Raw genomic sequence first — 20,043 nt, forward strand, 5'->3', positions numbered from 1 at the left:
AAGGAGGCATAAAATAGCACTGTTAAGGGCATTCTCCTACAAGGCAAGAAATGAGCGGATGGGCAAGTCCCCTGAGTCCCTCGGGGTCTTGCTATTGTCATCTGCACTAGCAGAAGTAATGTTGGCTGTGCCGTCTATCTGTGAGGTTGGCATGAAGACCACATCACAACTGCAGGAGACACAGAGAATAGATCTGAGACATCCTTACCACGGGCAGAGGGACCACAGAGCCAGGTGCTGGCTGTGCTTGATTTAATGTTCTTACACATATGTCAGAACTGCACATTGTGTCTCACATTGTGTGAGGTACATAATTGCTATTTGCCAAAGGAAAAAATGTTAAATTCCAGAGGGATGCACACTTTGAGATCTCTGATGTATTATAAAAAATAAAGAGAACAGTTATACTTTACAAATTGCGTATTTTTTTCACTCTGACTCAGGATTTTAGCAAGCAGCCATCTCCATGAACCCGCTCATTCCGTTTACTGGGTATTATCACTGGGCACTCCTCAACCTGGCGTGGTTAACAACGCAAAAGTCAAACTGAAGGAATTGTAGGATTTGTCTAACGACATTATATGAATGCCTAAAGCCTCAAACACTATGAAACAAAGTGATCCAAATTCAGTCTATAATAAAGCTCCTGCGTTTGAGCACATCAGCGTGCCAAGTTCTGATCAGGCATGTATTTTAACCTGGCTTCCCAGAGGTACACATGGTAGCCATGCCATTTGCAAAAGCACTCACTGGCTCTCTGGGTGGGATCCTGACCAGGAGCAGTGACGACCTGACCGCTGGCTGCTGCCTTGATGTCCTCTGCCAGCTGTCTGCTTTGTCTGCCAAGCACCAGATACCTGTCCTCTGGTGCCTAACTGCTCCTCTCCTGCTGTGTACCTCCACTTCCCTCAGTGGGACACCTCAACATCTACATGCAATGTTTTCTTTCTTGCATACTGTTCCATAATTTACCCTTCAAACCCTTTCATTACTGTTTATAGACACACTACATTTTTTTCTCTTGTGTGTCCTATTTACTTTTAAATTCTTAGAGGCACAGATTTAATTTTATTATCTTTTAAATTTTATTAATTATTATTACTGTGGTATGTGCAGGCATGCACATGCCACAGCACATGTGTGAAAATCAAAGAACAACTTTTAGGAGTCAGTTCTCTCCTTCCACTGTGGGCTCCTGGGGTTTAATTTAGGTCATCAGGCTTACAAAGAAAATGCCTCACCAAAAGGAAGCATCTCACTGGCCTTTGATTATATTGTTTTTCATGGTTAAGGTTAATATGACCATGCTGTTTTCAGGACAGTGGATGGCCCTTCCACATGGGACAGCCCTGTGTTCAGAGGGTGTCTCAGCTTAGGTCATGTTGGTTGTACGAGCCCATAAGACAGAAAGATTAAATGAGCAAAATTACAAATGGTACAACTGCTGCTTCTCAATGAGATTTAAATACTAAAAGCTCATTCAACAAAAGAGTTTTCTGTTTCTACTTGTCATTGCTTATTTAAACCTTAGATTCTAAAACATGCAGCAAAGAAGAGATTAGCTGCAGTCTTCAAAACTAATGCCAAGGACTTTAGCAAGAACAGAAGTAGCTGGAGGTTTGGAGGGAAGGGGGACGTTACTGAAAACACAGTCCAGAGGTGGTACAGGGGGGAAGGGGGATGTTACTGAAAACACAGTCCAGAGGTGGTGCAGGAGAGAAGGGAACATTACTGAAAACACAGTCCAGAGGTGGTGCAGGGCTCATACATGAAAGGAAAGAATGTTTTTGATGGATCGTTTCAAAAAATGCAAAGCAAGCTGCAGTCGACAAATACATTTGTCACAATGATTTCATTAGAAATAAGGTAGAAAGTAACACCTAGCAAAACTGGAACAGCAGAGAATAAGAAACAAGATTAACATTTGTTAAAGGCTAAATGTGGAACATGTATGACAGCAAGTATGTGCTCTACACATAGAAAGACAGCTTTTTGAAAGAATACCTCGATAAAGAAATGTTCCAAGATACAAACTAGTAACCAATATTTGAAAACACATTCAAATCCTCTAGAATCCAAAAATGTAAATTAAGGCATGATATCATCCTGAAACCATCAGACTGGCAAAAATACAAAGGTCCCACTGCAGGCATGGATACAGTTCCCTGAGAGGGCAGACCAAACCCACTCTCTGGAGGCCAATTTGGTACCACATTTCCAAACCCTTTACACAGCTACTCAAAGCAACTCCACTTCAGAATACAGCCTGCCAGGCATGGCAGCTCAAGGTGTAACTCCAGCTCTAGGGAGGCTGAGGCCGGAAGAGCTACATACTGAGACCCTGGGTCAAAAACTAAAGGCTGGATGTAAGTCAGCATAGTCATGGGGCTGATCTCTAGCATCAATAACTGTAATAATAATATATCCTAAAAAATGAGCACAAATATGTGCTTATTCTATCATGATTTATAACAACAAAAACATTGACCATCATGGGAAACAAATCAAGAGTGGAATCCCTCAATGGTCATACAGTAAAACATAGCATTAAATTGCCCATTGTCGACATGGGGGGGGCGGGGTGAGACAGGGCTTCTCTGTGTAGCCTTGGCTGACCTGGACTCACTTTGTAGACCAGGCGGGCCTCGAACTACAGAGATCCACCTGCCTCTGCCTCCCAAGTTCTGGGATTAAAAGCATGTGTCACCACACCCAGCTCAAAATTGCCCATTGTCTATATTTTTAAAGTTTATTTTTATTATTTTTAATTGTGTGTATGCATGGGGGGCGGTGCTCATATCTTATCAAAATTTTCAAATCATATCTTATGTGACTTTGTCACTGGCCATTCAGTGTGCTGGTCAGTGTGGCTCTGTTGTACTAATACAGCTGTGTTTCTCATTATTTACTTCCACCCAGCTGGACAAATGCATAACCCAAATATGAGAATTTTGTCCCAAACCATCTACTTCAACTGATCTGACATGCTGTTGCAACACAGACCACTGTGTTTGCCTTCTTTCTGATCACTACCCAGAGGCCTTTTATTTTAAAAGACACTGAAATGTAGCTTTCCGGACCTCACAGGCACAGCGGCCCAACCATGGCAGGTGGGGAATGAGCACGCAGCCTGGCTGCAGACGACACGGTCTCAGCTAGGAAAACATCCTAGGTGGCTCGTGCCCAAACAAGCCTATTCATAGCCTCGCTCCAGCAAAATTCGGGTTTCTAAAATATCATGAATCTCTGTGTTGCTGGAAAAATGTGCAAACTTCATATGATCTTGTGTTCCCTGACGCAGGCCAAGTTTTCCACAATTGGCCCTCCCCAACAGGATAGTTTTTCTTACTCCTGCTCTTGTTCGAGCCAAATGAAACCCTGCTTGGTCCTCAGGGTGCAGTGCATGTTTCAGTTTCCACAAAGCCTTCCCAGGCCTCTCCACTATGACTGTTCTCCATTCGATATTCTCTATTCAGGACAAATTAAGCACTTTGTTTGCCATGTATCTTGCTGTTTTCTTTTATCCTTTACACTTTCATACTTGGTGACTAGTCCCATCCTTTTCCACAAGATCAAAATTTTAAGTCCATACCTCACTTTCCATTTTGAGGTTCATACATAGTAAATATACAGAAGTCTGATTGCATATAATAAACTCTGAACTTTTTTCTATTGTAGAACAAGTAAAAGTAATATATAAAAAGTCATGAATTGTGAGTAAAATATAGTAACAGCTCATTGTTTTCATTTGGAAGTGCTGACAAATACCTGAAGGGCTACGTTTTGCTTTGGGCAGGAAAAAGGCTATACAAAGCATTTCTAGTGCCCTTTGCAGCCCAAGAGTCCCTATGCAAACTCAGCAGCTGAATTCAGGAAGACAGAAATGTTTATGCATTTAGAGATGATGGAGAGATGTTCCAAACCAAAACTCAGGGTTGGGATATTTGTGCCATCACCAGACGAGTTCCTATTTCAAATGCAGCTTTGAGCAGGAAGAATTCTTAGGATAACAGCCAGCCCCATGGTTTGTGAGCAAAGCAGTTAAAACCAGAGTTTTCTTTGGAAACTGAGGCTGTGCTATGAAATCTGAATCTGCTTATGATTCCAGTGAGAGCTTAGGTTTTTTCCAGAATTATCTCATAACTGGCAAGTGCTTAGGCAGAAAGCTATAGACAGGAGTTCTGGTTTCTATTGGGTTAAATCACACAAAATTGCCAATATCCATCACTTTTGACCTATGAAAAGAACAATGACAAATTACTCAAAACATTCTTTAAACTCTGATATTTCATAATGTTGTAAATTATATCCTAGAAAATTTTTTGTTTGTTTTTTGTTTTTGTTTTTCGAGACAGGGTTTCTCTGTGTAGCCTTGACTGTCCTGGACTCACTTTGTAGTCTGCTGGCCTCGAACTCACAGCGATCTTATTTGTAACAAGAAAACATAAATAATCCTTGAAAGCAATAAAAAATGTGTTATGAACTTAAAAAGTAAAAGACAAGAGGGAGAGAATCTAAAACTGATATTTCATAAAGAATTATATCTGAAATTTAAAAATATAAGTCACCAATAAGCAAATGAGTATCCTGATTTGAAAATGGGAAGGATCTCTGACTACAGCTCACTAAAGAACAGATGCACGTGCTAAATACACATAGAAAGGGGGGCTCAAGCTCACTTGTCATTAGGAACTGCAAATTAAAACAACAATACTTTATATCTATTAGACTCACCACAATTTTAAACAACAACAATAGCAGAGATTGACAAAGGTGGGGAATAGGAACGCTTACACCTTGTCAGTGGGAATGATTCAGCCACTGTAGGAGACAGCTTAGCAAATTCACACAAAGTTGATGTGTGCTCACCATAAGATTTATCAAGCGTCTTCTTAAATACATAGCCAAGTAAACAGAAAACACGCTGACACAGAAACCTGCACAGAAACACTTACAGCAGGTTTAAAACTGCCAAAATATGGACACAATCAAGATGTACTTCAGCGGGTTAACCAAGAACACCATGTACCGGATTATATCTCAGTGATAATGCAGTCTGTCAATTCATTAAAGGACAAAAAAAGATCCTTAATAGATTGAATATGTGATATAACTGACAGCAACAATCTATAGATTTTACATGCTGTATTATTTCTGCTGTGTGCCATACGTAGAGCTCAGGGGAGGGGAATGAAGGATGAGTAAACAGAAAGCTGAGGTATTAAGTAGTGAACGCATTACCCTGAGCAAGTCATAATAATATATATATATATATATATATTCTATGGACACCTGATCTACCAGCTCTGGAAAGCTGCAGAACTGTGGTTTTCTGACTAGTCTGAAAATACTGAAGGTGGTCTCTCAAGAAAAACAACGCAGGCTTTAGAAAAACCACAGGAACAGGAGGGTGGCAGCTGTAGCACCAGGACTCTCTGCAAAAGATCAAGGCCTGAGCCAAGACCGTCCTTTCTCGTTATACGTTTGTTTGTGTAAGCACTACTAGACGCCATTTCAAATATTCTCTGCCCACACCCAGAGCCCTTTTATTTCTTTAAATACATTCAACAGAGTAGTGTTATGTTCTGAAACAGTAAGTTCTGAACTCTGTGATCTGTGTGGAAGTGACTCCACGGTGTTTTTTTGTTTTGTTTTGTTTTTTGTTTTTTGTTTTTTTCTTCTGTTAACTCTTGCTCACAGCAGATTATTACCTTGGATATGAGCAGGGAGGAGACGCGGGTAATTCTTTGTTGTGGATCCGTGTTCCTTCAGCTTCGCTTGTGAGAATTAGTTAATGTCGGGACTTAAACTTCACACTTCAGGGCATTTCCCTTTTCTTTAACCAGAAGCCAGGAGTTTCCCTTAAGACCAGAACTATGAGCAGTGTGGGTGCAAACTCAAAACCAAAGTTCTACTTAGAAATTCTCAGGAGAGATTTTATTGTACCCCAATCCACCCACAACCAAAGTGGAGATCTATGTGCCCCCCCCCACCCCACCCCACCCATGCCCCGATTCCCTCTCTAGACCCAGGTTTTCCCTAGTTCTTCCATCGACCTTTTACTATGTGGTGCATCAACTCAGCAGGAAAGTTCTGATTTGCCCTCTACCCTCCATGGCCTTCACTTCATGACACCCCTACACACATCCTGCGGACAGTTAGGACTCAGCTTCAGAATGGGAGACAATGTGTGCAAAGTGTCCATCCAGCAAGGGGTTCATATCCAGGGTATACAGGGCTAATGTTAATGTCTGAATGGGCTTTCATCAGAAGAAGACATATAAATGGCCCCCAGTGAAAAAAGTGCTCTGGCCGATCGCTAGCCACCAGGTAAATGCTTACCAAAACTCTAGTACCCTTTGTCCAGTAAGAATGGCTATTGTCAAAACCTCTGAAATATAAATGTTGGTGCAGCTACAAAGCAAAACCAACTCTTCTATTAATTATTGTTGGAAGAAAAACTAGAAAACAGTGAGGAAACAACTTTAAAAATACAAATATGCTCCAGCCATCCAACCAAAAAGCATATGCCCCAAAGCGATGAAGTCATTATACCAAAAAGGTGCCTGCAGCCCTCCAGACCACCCCTGTGTTCACTGCTGCACCATTCACAACAGCCAGGTCAAGAATCCACCAAGCTGTCCATCAGTGAATAAGTGGAACAGGAGAATATAGTGTGTACCGACCTGGAGTCTCTACTCTGTTAAGGGAAATAAGGCACAGAAAGAAAAACATAGCTCCCACTCACTTGTGGAAACCAAACTGTTGGTCTGGAAAAACTGAGGTGAAATGGTGGTCACCAGAGATGGAGAAGGGTGGAGGAAAGCAACCAGAAGGAAGTTAGACAAGAGGGTTTCAAAACATGGGAGAAACTCACTGTGATAGCATGTAGGGTAATTAGTATGATAATTTATGGTCTATTTCAAAGTAATTAGAAGAAACCAAAGTCCCCAATATGTAGACATTATTGACATCCGTGAGGCTGGGGGTGTTCATGACCTTGATTTGATGAAGCTCTGTATCAAATTGTCATACTCTACCCTATAAAAGTTTCTGATTATGTCTCAATAAAAAGAGTGAATTGTTCTTAATTATCCTTTAAAAATTACATCTTATGCTGCTTGTTTGGGTCATTTTTAGTTTCTCCAGACATCTAGTCTGTCATGTAAGTAAAACCAGAACTGTCTTACTCAGAGGTTGGCACAGAACCTGGCTGCAAGGTCATGTTTGCCTATAAACATGAAACCTTATCTAATTCATAATTCCAGGCAATACTTTCAGGATATTCCTTCTTTTTCCAATCTTCTGTGATGCCCATAAAAACCTGACATTCGCATCCCTTCATGAGCCTGGTCTATCCTAGCTCACCTGGGCTGCTCTAATCTCACCTTAGCCAAACTCCCAACTTAGTTAGCACTGGCATTTACATTTCTATGAGAGGTCTGTCCTACAGATATACATCTTGCTTTACTATTATTGTATTTTTTTAAGTTATCATATTTTTAAAGCCAAGGCAAATATACATTGAGATTAATATACAACATTAATCAAAAATAAAAATTGACAAGAGTTCCTGAGCTCAGCCTACTGTTTGGCTGTGAATCTCTGCATCTGTTTCCATCAGCTGTTGGATGAAGCCTCTCAGAAGACAGTTATGCTAAGCCCCTGTCTCCAAGCAGAGCAGAGTGTCTTTAATAGTTTCAGAGGTTGGCTCACTCCTGTGGGGTGTGTCGCAAGTAGGGCTAGCCATTGGTTTGCCATTCCCTCAATCTCTGTTCCATCTTTAGCCTTACATTTATTTTAGGACAAATTTGGGTAGAAGGTGTTATGGGTTGCTTGGTGTCCCCTCCCTGCACTAGAAGTCCTGCCTAGCTACAGGAGGTGTCAGCTTCAACTTCCATATCCCTCACTGTTAGGAATCTCAGCTACAGTGAACCCATAAATTCCCAGGGGCCTCCCCTATTCCAGAGATGCTCCCCTACCTATTCTCTCTCCAGGCCCTCCCCTCCCTTCCCCCCCTCCCACTCTCCCCACCCCTGATCTCCACCCCTGTTATCTTCCCCACCCCCTTTTCCACACTACTTCCTCCCTCCATCTATTTCAGATGTCTATTTTATTTCCTCTTTGAGTGAAAATTAGGGATCCTCCCTTGGACCCTCCTTGGCTTCTTTGGGTCTGTAGATTGTAGCATGGCTATTCTGTACTTTATGGCTTATGTAAGAGGAAGGACTGATGGAGCCAGAGGGGTCAAGGACATCACAAAAAGACCCACAGAGGAAACTAACCTGGGCCCAAGGAGGTTCACAGAGACTGAACCAACAACCAGAGCACACATGGGCTGGACCTAGGCCCCCTACATATATGTAACAGATGTCCAGCTTGGCCATCATGTGGGTCCCCTAACAATGGAAGTAGGAGCTGCTTTTTACACTGTTGCCTGCCTTTGGATCCCTTTACCCTAGCTGGGCTGTGGTGTCTGGCCTCAGTGGTTAAGGATGCGCCCTGCTGTGACTTGAGGTACCAAGGTGGGTTGGTGCCCCTTAGTGGCCCCCTTCTCTGAGAAAAAGGAAGGAGGAAGATGAGGGGAGGGGGATATGAGGGTGGGACTGAGAGAAGGGGTAAGGGGGCTGAAATCAGGCTATAAAATGACTGAATAAAATTTTTACATTTTTAAAAAGAAAACCAACCCAAAAATAAATAATAACAAAAATTGAACTTTTTTCACTTGTATGACTTTTGTGTTTGTGTGTATGTGTATGGATGCTCACGTGCCATGGTCCACATGTGGAGGTCGTAGGACAACCCACAGAAGTAAGTTCTCTCCTTCCATCTTATGGATCCCAAAAATTGAACTCAGGTCACCAGGCCTGGCAGCAGACACTCTGACCAATCGAGCCATCTTGCCAGCCTGGAACAAACTTTTTAAATAAAAATTTCAGATAGAATTTTAAGGATGTTATTTTTCATGTACTAAATCTTCTCCCAAAATAACAGTATCAAAAATACAGTGCTGGAGACCAATGTATCATATCATGTAACCAAAGATACCGGGAACAGGAATTTAATACACACAGATCATATCTAGGTCTAGTATGTCAGGAAGTGAACCTCCATATAATCCCCTGGCATATAATGAATAAACTAAGCACCAAGGCAGAACCTAGCTGTGTCAGGAGTATATCTAGGAGAGTCTAGGTCCAGGAGACACAAGGCTTCACAGAAAACAGAGAGGAATGTCATGTCCTGGTACTGAGACTCAGAGGTTTGGGTGCTCAAAGCCACAGCCTTGGTATCAACACAAAGAAAGGACTGAACTCAGAGACCTTGCAAGTGCAGTCTCCTCGTCAGCACCAGCCCTCGAACTGCCAGCCACTGGTCCACAGAGGAACTGTGCCAGACTTAAGTCAGCTCAGTAAATTGTCCTTAATAAAGCAGAAAGTACCTGTATTTTTACTCTGGGAAAAGTTTCTTAGCCACCAGTAGCAAGTAGACCCCTGACAACTCTCACCATGGGTCACTGCCTCAGTCAATCCTTTCTCTGGACTAGAACTATCTTTATGTTACATAAGAAAAACACAGACATTGGATGCATAAAACCCTAGTTAGTACCAAACCCTATCTCTACTATGTTTTCTCCTATACATACATGTATGCATTTAATTCATAAATTAGCCATACCAAGAGACTGGGAACTGCTGAGCATACTCTAGTAAAAGCCATCTGCACGTGGACTAAGGAGAGAGCTCAGCTGGAGAAGCACTTGCTGGAAAAGCAGGACGCTCAGCTCAGTTCCCAGAACCAGGAGAAAAAAGCCAGGCACAGGCCACATGAGGTGGTCACAAATCCCACACAGAAGTAATTGTTGGTTGTATTTATTTAGAAATTTACCGACTAAGGTACCAGAAGAACTGAGGCTTGGCCTAAATCTATGGTTAACTATTTGTGAGCTTTTGAAAAATCATTTCTCACACTTAGCAATGGGTAGACCTCTAAGATCTGCCCTGAGGAGGACAGCATACAGCGTGGACTTTTCCAACCCTTCCACAAGCCTCTGAATAAAGTTGTTTTAACAATAAAAAAAAAAAGAAAAAGAAAAAGAAAAAACCATTTCTCTGTTCAGCACTGTGGTTTCTAGTCTACAGAATTAGCCCATGAGACAATTAAGTTCTGCACTTTACAACTAATTTTCCAGGGATTAACAACTGCAGGTATCACAGTGCCCTGGTCTTTGGTTAGGCTCCATCTATTCCTCCAGCAGCTTGCATGATAAATGGGTATCAAACTAGGAATAAGAACACAAGGATTCATAGCCCTTTGTGGCCCACATTCTTATGCTTGATGCTCAGCAACGGGGCTTGGAGAGCTAACCAGCCTGATGCAATAATAACACAGTTCGCCAAACAAGGCTGAACTGTGGTTTCCAGGAAACAGAATCAGGAAGGAATGTGCAAAGATGTAGCAGCAACAACAAAAGATGAGAATAATGAAAGGCTCGGAGGAGACAATAAAGACCTGAAAAGTGTAGTGGATGCTTTCGGAATGACTGGAACTGTGAAGAGCCTGCCCCAACAATGCTAACAAACCACTGTCCATTGTGTACGAGCTTGCTGAGGTAAAGTCAGACGGCTGATTCTTTTGAAAATCCAAAATCTAAAATTGAAAGCGGTGTAGTCAGGCAGTGGTGGTGGCACACGCCTTTAATCCTCTCTCTCGGGAAGCAGAGGCAGGTGGATCACTGTGAGTTCGAGGCCCACCTGGTCTACAAAATGAGTCCAGGACAGCGAAGGCTACACAGAGAAACCCTGTCTCAAAAAACTAAAAGAAGAAGAAAAAAAAAAAGTGGTGCAAGATGGAATTATCGCACTACTTCTTTAAAGGCATTTTTACCTCAGTCTAGAACTTAAAGATGTTCTTTTTCTTAAAGAAAATCCTTAATATCAAAATGGGACACTTGATATCTTAGAAAGATTAGATAAAACATAAAGTGTGTTACTTCTTAAACGATCAAGAAGTCCATCAATACATCAATGGACTACAATATCTCTAAGTGATGTAATGTCCTCAATTATAATTCCTTCTCCTTTAAGAGAAAAGAGAACGCCAATGGGAAGCAGAAAACTAATTAAGCTACTCATATACTTACTATCCTAACATGTACACACATGTGCATCATATACAGCTGGTAAGAGCTCCCATCAGCCTTGATTCTTATGTCTTCTATCACACACTTCCACCAAATCCTCTAATGATGAGGTCCATGATTCATCACTTTCACTGTCCTGCCGTTAGTCCGAGCTGGCCTCACGGTGTGTAAATTGCCTTAGCATTCCTTAACTAGAGAGCATTTATGTTGTTTCCTAGTTATTGGCTTGCTTTTCCTTGGATATTATTCCTTCGTGAATTTCTAAAAGTAAGATTATATGGGCAAAAATATAAATAATGTTAAAGTCACTGTTGTTGTTTTCTGAGGGAAAAAAGTCTTTAAAAAGCTACCAATATGTTCAAATATTACTCTCCTCAGTCCATGCCACGCCCACTCACACACAGTCAGGTCACAGGGCTGATAGTTTCGCTGGTCTAAGAGGTGCAGACAGTGACTAACAGTGTGTGGATGTGAATCTGATTACCAATAAGACTAACTCTCATTCATTGTAGTAACTGTCTCCAAATGTTGAAAGATCACTGATCAGGCAGGAGACAATAAATAGTAATATTTATAAGCATCAATATTTATAAGCATATTTATAAGCATTAATGCTTTTTACAAGTGTAAAACCTGTGTATCTTTTAAACTGGGGGAGATACAGAACATAAATATCAAGTTCACCTGTTATCCCAATATGCTTATCTCTTAAGCATGTCATAAAAGGTGACTTTCTTTTCTTCACCTCTCCATCACCCATGTCCCCACTATTGCCAACACTACTAACATGTGACACACATAAGGCCAGGATTTTCCCATGACTTCTCAAGACAAACAGATCATGACAATCACTGATTCACGCAACAGCATGATTTTCCTTATATGTCCATACATGATCTTTTCAAGATGTAGAATCTACATCCTACACGTGACAGTTGTATGCTGTGTGCTGTTCTATGGAATAAGTTCTGAAAATGGGACAAAGAAGGGCAATGGGATCCAAGCTGAGATCTGGAGTGCACATATCGCATTCACTTTTCTTCTAGTTATGAAATCATAGATAGCAACTCCCTTGCCCCTTTGACCCTGCCCCTCACCCTGTCTCAACTCAGTGCACATTGTCTCTACATTTGGAGAGCTGTCGGACCTCCAAACCTTGCTCGTGGGCTTCAGATGGGCCACTGCTCACCATGGCACTCTTGTGCTCACTGGGCCCAGTCGGTCCTCTCTCTCTTTCCCTCTGGTCTCTGGTGTGCATAGTAACCTTTCTCACTCTTCATTTCCAAGCCTGCTTTTCTGAGTCTACCCTTCCTTTCATTGATCCCGAGTCAGAGGAAGGACATTGTGGATCCTCCACAAAGACTCCCCAGCTTCCATTTCACCGTCAGAACCACAACCTCCTCCTCAGCGTAAAAACAAGCTCACAGAAGTGTCATATCACATCGCACAGCACTATGCTCGAAGAAGAACTACTGCACACATCGCGTAAGACTAGATGTGTCTGCTTGCAAAAGATCACCACAACTGAGCTTGCTGACTCCACATCCCTCACTGAAGGAAGGATGAAGCAGATCTCTGGACCCTCACTGAGTAGCCAATGACTCCTCCCAGGCAGAGTGCTGCCCTAACCTCATGTGACCTAGAGTATCTAGGCTGGGGAAGCCTGAGAAGGGGCTCCATCCACACAGTCAAAGGAAGTCACCATCCATAGGGATGTAGACCTTCTAGTGGATCAGCTTTAAGCTCACACACACTCCTGCTCAACATACACACACACACACACACACTGCCATGTTCTTTAAGTCTAACAAACTCATTGGTTCCTCAGGGCAAACTTTGGTGGAGTTGAACTTTAGTTTGTCACCAGGACACTGGGGACAATGGGTGGACATTGTTCCCATCTCTCCCTGGGAAAAGTGCTCACAGTGCACTAACACCACAAAGTTGAAGATTTAATGAAGCCCAAGCAATTTGGATCATAACCACGGTGCCTACAAGAGACACTTACATAACAGGACGATAGGAAGTAATATAGGGGGATGGGAGGGCAGAGACTAGATGGGAAGAGAGGCTTGTAGAACACAAAAACAATAGCAATCAACTTTCTGAGGGAGAAAAAGGCAAAAGTGAGATGTCCCTGAGATTGTCATTTGTATGGCAAATGACAGAGAGATCGATTGCCCATGGAGGCTGCTTTCTATAGTTCTATATAGCTGTGATTTCTAGGTATCAAACCCAGGTCATGAGGCTTAAGCCACCGTGATCTTGAAAGGATACTCCATTAGAGGCTCAAGAATAAGGGAATACTGCAGAATAAGCAGTTCCCGGAAGCCATCGTTCCCAGAAGCCATCCTTCCCGGAAGCCATCCTTCAGAGGCTGTCCATTTGCTCTGTTTCCTGACTTCAGGTGCAGTGTGACCACCTGCCTCTGGCTCCTGCTGCCACAGTTAGTGGCTAAAGCCACTCTCATGACCACATCATTGTCCCTACCATAGTCCCTCAAACTATAAACTGAAATAATCCCTTCTTTCCCTAAACACAAAGTTCAAGGCCAGACTCTAACTCAAAATAAAAAAATAAGAACCTGTCATCAATAATGATACAGCTTTAAATTAAAAGCAAAAAGAATAAGCAAAAAGCTTTAAATTTATACTGTATTAAACTTAACAATGTATTGTAAACAAAAGGGTATAAATATTTAAACATTAAAGTTAATTCATAAAAGTGGCCTTTTTTGAAAACTAAAAATTTTCCACAACAAGAAATCGTGTGTTGCTGTTAGACGCAGACCATTAAGTTTATGGGTCATTATCTGAGTTCAGATAGCATTTTCCAGGTTATATTATGTAAATTACCATATCATAATATCTTAAATCCTATGAATCACTATTAGCTCTTATTTGAACTCTGGCAAGTTCTCATGCCCAATTCAACACATAAAAACAAGCTAGCTGCACGTTTTGTCTTAGTGCGCTGAATGGCGATGATCAGGCTTTGGACCAGAGGGACTGCACCTGCTGCTCACTGATCGCCCTCAGCTTTCCATCGATGGCTCTCAGCCGACACTGCCGATCCCGTTGCTCTTTGTTGTCCCGGAGTATCTTTTCTCCTGGAGTTGCTTCTGTATTTTTTTCTTCATCGGGAAGAGGCTCCTAATTTAAAAATAAAGGAGTTCACTCAGAGGCTGGTCACAGACCCTCCAATGTGACTGAGACGCAAAGGTCGACTGCGTCGCTCAAACGTTATCCCTTCCCTTTAGCCACGTTTATAATTATTTTCAGTTTTCCTATTTGAATAATTAAAAGTCCAAATACACATAAAGCAAATCAAAAGATAAACTCAGTGTCTGATGTCATCTGAAAAGTGGGACGGTACAGTCAAAAGGAACCACGGCCATGCAGAAGCCTGAGCCCCACTCTCTGCTCAGCAGACAAACTGAAGTCTCTCTGGGCCTCAGGTTTATCACGTACATTTTGTTTTTCACTTCTGTCTTGAAGTTCTCAAATTCTTTGCAAATTTCATACACATATACAATAAAATACGAGCATAACCACTCCCCATTCACCCCTCCAACTCCCTGTGGGTCTCCCCGCCCCCCAAAAAATACATGCCCATCTCCCAACTTCATGCCCACTAACTCTATTTAGCACCGCCTAGATGTGCCCTGACTGGAGTGGGCATCCACTGAAGCATGAGCAATCTCCCAGCGGTGACAGCTCCGCCCCGGCAGCTATCAATCGGCAGTGACCGTCAGTTAGGAGTGGGCCTCATGAGTTCTTCTGCCATCTACGCTGGAAACTTGGCTGTATGAGATTGTGCAGGTAACCATGGCTGCTGTGTTACGTACACATTTTAGAACTCTCTGTCCTTGTTACTAGAGACAGGTGTATAATAACAGGAAGAAACTGGATTTGGCAGCATCAAAATTGCATGTTGGTTCTACTTGGCTCCTAAGACGGCATTACTGAAGTAAGTAAGCCTCTATGAGCTCCAGCCTTATCAACTTGAAATGAAAGGGAGACCTGGCCAGAAGTCATCAGGCGGCAAGTCTCCACACCCAACAAGCCAGGCATAGCTTTGGAATGCAGGAAGCACTATATACAGGAAGTGCTTTGTGACAGCTTCGTGGCTCCCAATCACACTGTTCTTGGCAGGAGCGTAGTTGCTCAAGAGTAATAGCATTTCTAGGTTGTAGAGTATGGCCTAGTGCTTTGTATTTTGTTAATTGCTTGCCCCCTGAGATTCTTACTGCAGACTGTCATGCACCCAAGTATTGCCGTTTAACCTCCATGTTTGACAAATAAAGCCGATGCCTGGGCAGGGCTGGAGGAAAGTAAGCATGACAAAGGTTTTGGGGACAGAGAGGATCTTGGGAAGAAGAAGCAGACAGAACCGGAGGAGGAGGAAGGAAGAGAATCGACATGAGATAGAAAAGAGTCACATGGGCCCAGGGGAGGAACCCTGAAGGTCCACATAAAGGAAATGGCCCAATGAACAACCTTACCAGTATTTTGGGATTAAGGATGGAGGACGGTAGCCCAGATAGAAAGTATTAGAACAGATGGCATGGGAGAACAGTGAGGCGTACAATTAGGATGCCACACCCTCTTCCCAGGTAATAACTTCTACCACCTGCTCTGCATCCTCTGCACTCCCAGGGGGAGGGTATGTGAGACCTCTCCTTACACATGCTCTCGGACAGCGTAATCGGTCAAGTGTCTGCAGAATACCATGTAATGAACGCAGGTCAAGAGGAAGCAATTAGACAAAAATTAACTGCGGCTGCTGTCAAGTGACCACACTGCAGATTCAACAAAAGCCTGGTGCTGGGGGGTTCTTTTTTGACAGCAAACAATAGCCAGACTGTCTTCATCATATTTGAGAATTAATTCAGCAGATTCTCCAAACAATGGATTATTTCCGTGGCCCTGAGACAGTCAAGGATTTTACGGAGAATTCAGCCAAGGTTCTCTGAGATGTACTTGGAGTGCCTAATGGCATCACAAGGTAAGATTACCCTGAGGTAAATTGATATTTGTCATTCTGACTAATTGATTGCCAAGAGATTCTGGATTTATCCTTTAAAAATATCTATCATGTTGGCTGAGCCAACAGAGGCCTTTGAAGCTGAGAAAACTCATTTTTCATAAGCCAAATATAAAGGCTCTTACTCAGAGCTCACTAAGTTATTTGATAGTCAAAGAAGGCATGCATTAAGGATACATACGGGCATGGGTAAAGTCAGCCCACTCAGCATGTCTAGGCCTGTATGTCTAGAAATCACTCCTATTTCTTGTCCCACATGGATCAGCTGCCCAAATGCAGTGAGGAAAATCTTTCAAACAGACTGTTTCTATCACCTCGGAAGGTGGCCATGAAATGAAAGAAAACTTCCTGGCATTGGAGGCATCACGGGAAAACAAACATAAAATTCAAAACAACGTGTAAATATGGGGGCAAGATCTATTTCCCAGATCTAAATGAGAATTCTGACAGCCTGGCTCCAGCAGCAAGGACTGCTGAAGTGAGTTCATATTTGTTCTTTAGTGAAAACTCGGGTGCTCCTTGTAACCAGCAAAGCCTGAGTGGTAACTGGATTCCTGCTCTGAACCTGCGCATTAAAGCCAGGTGGAATGGACTGGGCTATATATATTTTTCAGGATTACACATCAAAGAGAGGCCTACTGCTCCTAAATCGCAGCTAGTGTTGAGAAAGAAACACGCTAACTTCATTGCTGCTGTCAGCAGTGGTGTAACCCTGGCAAGAAAGGAGATGACTATAAGTGCAAACCTCTTCAAACAGTAAGAGTGGCGTTTTGTTTTGTTTTGTTTGTTGTGTTTGGTTTTACCAAACTGTGTGTGATAGAATTAATATTCCAAGCACAGGATAATAAATCAAGTTGCGGGCATTATATTCAATTAAGTTAGTTGGTTTGAGAACAAAGGAATATCTCTTGTCAGTGAGAGCAACTTCTGAAAACTCTCCTTTAACGAAAAAAAAAAAAAAAACCTCTAACCATGAAGTGGAATTCTAGATTTAGTAAGACTGATTGCATGAGAGATGAATAAACTCTATGTCTTTACAAGAGCCAAAAAGAAAAGCATTTATTATTGAATCCAGTTGCTGAGGATTTAAGAAAGAGAATGTTACATAACTCTCATGTCATAGATATTTCTGCAGAAAGCTGGACTCTAATCTATCTACAAATGAGAAAAACAAAGTTACATACCATCGCTCAACTTTACAGTGTGATTTCCAATATGGAGAAAGAACTGACTGGCTCACTGGCAAGTCAAGAGATAAATAAGCACAGATAAGCACAGCTAATCCACAGATTTTATCAACAAAAACTGTTCCGATTGGTTCTCTGGCTTCCATAAAATGGGAATTCAAAGCACATGAGAAAACTACAAGCACATGACAATGTTAATATTACAGCAGCAGCAGAAATCAAACATTCTTTGTTTTAAAGGTGGCCACATGCTTTGTTTCCACAGAGGAGAGGGCAAATGCTGCTTTTAAATGTTTTCAGTAGTTAAGCGCACCAGGCACAAGATTAACATAAGGACAGGCACAGCCAGCAAACTGCTTAGGGCCAGGAGAAGTGTGGTGCTCCCCTTACCTCCTGAAATGATCGGAGCTTTGATAATCTCTGATCATTTCTAGAGACCCTCAAAGCATGCCTACCAGCTTAACATCGCACAGAAACCACAGCAGCTGCGTCAGGGAGCCCGTGTCTCAATTTATCCAGAAAACCATTTTCTTGACAACACGATACAGAATGGTAAGTTGACAGGAAAATGGGAAGCCAGAGCAAACAATTCCTGCTACCCAGCTCGATGCAGTCGACGAGCTGGCACCAAGGAATCAGGGGAAGTGTGCTCATACTTTCTAACTTGTCAAGGAAAAACTAGAAATCATTTTCATTTGAATTCATCTACCTTTTAAATGTTTAGTACAAGCATTTGTAAACCCTCTGTGGGCCATGGAAAGCTACCTGTGAATCTACTGGCCCCAGAGCCACCGGCTCCAGCCTTGTGCTATGTGCTGGAGGCTTCTGTGGCTTTTCTGAAGTGGGGTCTGGGAATCAAAGTCAGGTTCTCATGCTATGCAGGCCGACGTGGGAATGTCTGAGGGATCTAGAGCCTACTGTTTGCACTTTCTAAATGGTGAAATGGAGGATTTACAGAACCACTAATCAGTGCCCCAGTCCAGGGTACAAGACAATGCTAAGACGTTAAACAAAGCTTTTAAATGTTTTTTTCCATTTTTCCTTTTATCTTTGATATAATTAAATCATTTCCCCCTTCCCCTTCCTCCCTCTAAGCTCTCCCATATACTGTCTTCCTTTGTCTCTTTCAAACTCCCCCTCATCTCTCTCCTTCAAACTCATGGGACTCGTTATTTTATTGTTTCTTACATGCATAATGTATATGCAATACATATATATATATTCCTAAATATAACACACTCAGCCTAAATAATGTTACTTGAAGCTTTTGTACTCCAAAGTAGCCCATGTGCCTGACTTATCTTTAAGCCCCTGTAACTCCTAATATACAGTAAGCCCTCGTTAATGTTTGTTGAATTATCTTGAAAGTAGAAATTTAGAGACTGGGAGATGGTTCAGCTGTTAAAAGTGCTTGCTGTTCTTGTGAGCCTGTAACTCCAGCTTCAAGGCTCTGATGCCCTCGTCTGGCCTCTGCTAGCACCTGCATCTCACACACACATACACACACACACACACACACACACACACACACACATGTCTTTTTAAGTAGGAATTTAAATTCCACTTAAAAGACATCAGTCTAAAGATTCATGAAGAAAAGCTGCTGATAAGCCTAATAGTCTGCAGAAGAATGGAAATAACCTGACTTCAAATGCTAAGTGTTTGTGCACAAAGACAGACTGGAGCCTATTCATTCACCAACTACACGGAGATAAAGAGCTATGCGTTCTTCTCAGTGCACCTACTCAGATGATGGCACAATCCAAAAATACTTAACATGACATAATTTTCCAGGGCTTGCATTTCTACTTGAAAGTTCAGTGTGCAGTGCTGGTTTGAACTAGAAGCTCCAAGAAGAAACAGAACACAAGTCCAACTGATATGCTGTTTGCATGGAAGAAGCATCACTTTCTTCTTTTCAGCAACTATTATGCTCCTGGTCTGTACATGCATTCAGTGGGAACCCAAAGTGCAGTTTTCTCTTTCCTTTGTTTAAAAAAAAAAAAGTGTTGTTTCCCATAAGATCTCAGCCTGCACCAACAAAGTTGTACATTGGTTTTTCTTTTTCATTATGTTTTAAATAATTTATCTGAACTGTAATGTGAACTCTGAAAATGTGATGTAGATAATAACAAAAGCTAGCAGAAACTCGTTGAGTATTTCATAGTCTAAAGCCTGAACAGATCTCTAAATTCTCAGCCTCGTTCAAGAACGCCTGGCAGCCAGGACAAGGGCAGCTTGCCTTCAGGAACACCGTTGAAGCTCTAGATCACAACTCCCCTAGAATCCCATCAACAGCAAGTCAGACGACACAGGAAAAGAGCAGAGTGATCTCTGCACAGTCTGACTGCCCAGCTTAACTGCCTCTTATTGAGAAGCAGAGCCCAGTACAACAAGCAAACCACACTCCAGTAACTTGTATCAAAGTCCCAGGGTGCATCCAACTACAATGAGTATTCCAGTCCTCTCTTCCTGTGAACTCTGACCCCAACCAGCAGTTAGTGCTGGAAACAATGCCTCTGCCTCAAGGGGTTAGGAATGGCCCCTCCTGGCCCTTAGAAGCTGAGACTGCCATCTTGACAGTTTCTTTGGCTGAGGTAGTTTCCAACTGGTCCACGTCCAGATCCCTAACTTCCAGTTAGCAACCAATATCTTCTAGAATGGACT

The 20,043-nt window shown here is 42.2% G+C and overlaps 1 protein-coding gene across 1 annotated transcript in view; it reads right to left on the reverse strand.

Moving 5' to 3' along the window:
- Fsip1 (fibrous sheath interacting protein 1) overlaps positions 1 to 20,043 on the reverse strand; it is a 108,735-nt gene that overhangs the window by 64,538 nt on the left and 24,154 nt on the right. Inside the window, exon 9 of the mRNA XM_051144369.1 lies at positions 14,158 to 14,295. Within this exon, the coding sequence (XP_051000326.1) occupies positions 14,158 to 14,295 (138 nt within the window). The remainder of the gene's footprint in view (positions 1 to 14,157; positions 14,296 to 20,043) is intronic.

The sequence above is a fragment of the Acomys russatus genome, chromosome 4, assembly GCF_903995435.1.
Source record: "Acomys russatus chromosome 4, mAcoRus1.1, whole genome shotgun sequence".
NCBI classification, from domain to species: Eukaryota; Metazoa; Chordata; class Mammalia; order Rodentia; family Muridae; genus Acomys; species Acomys russatus.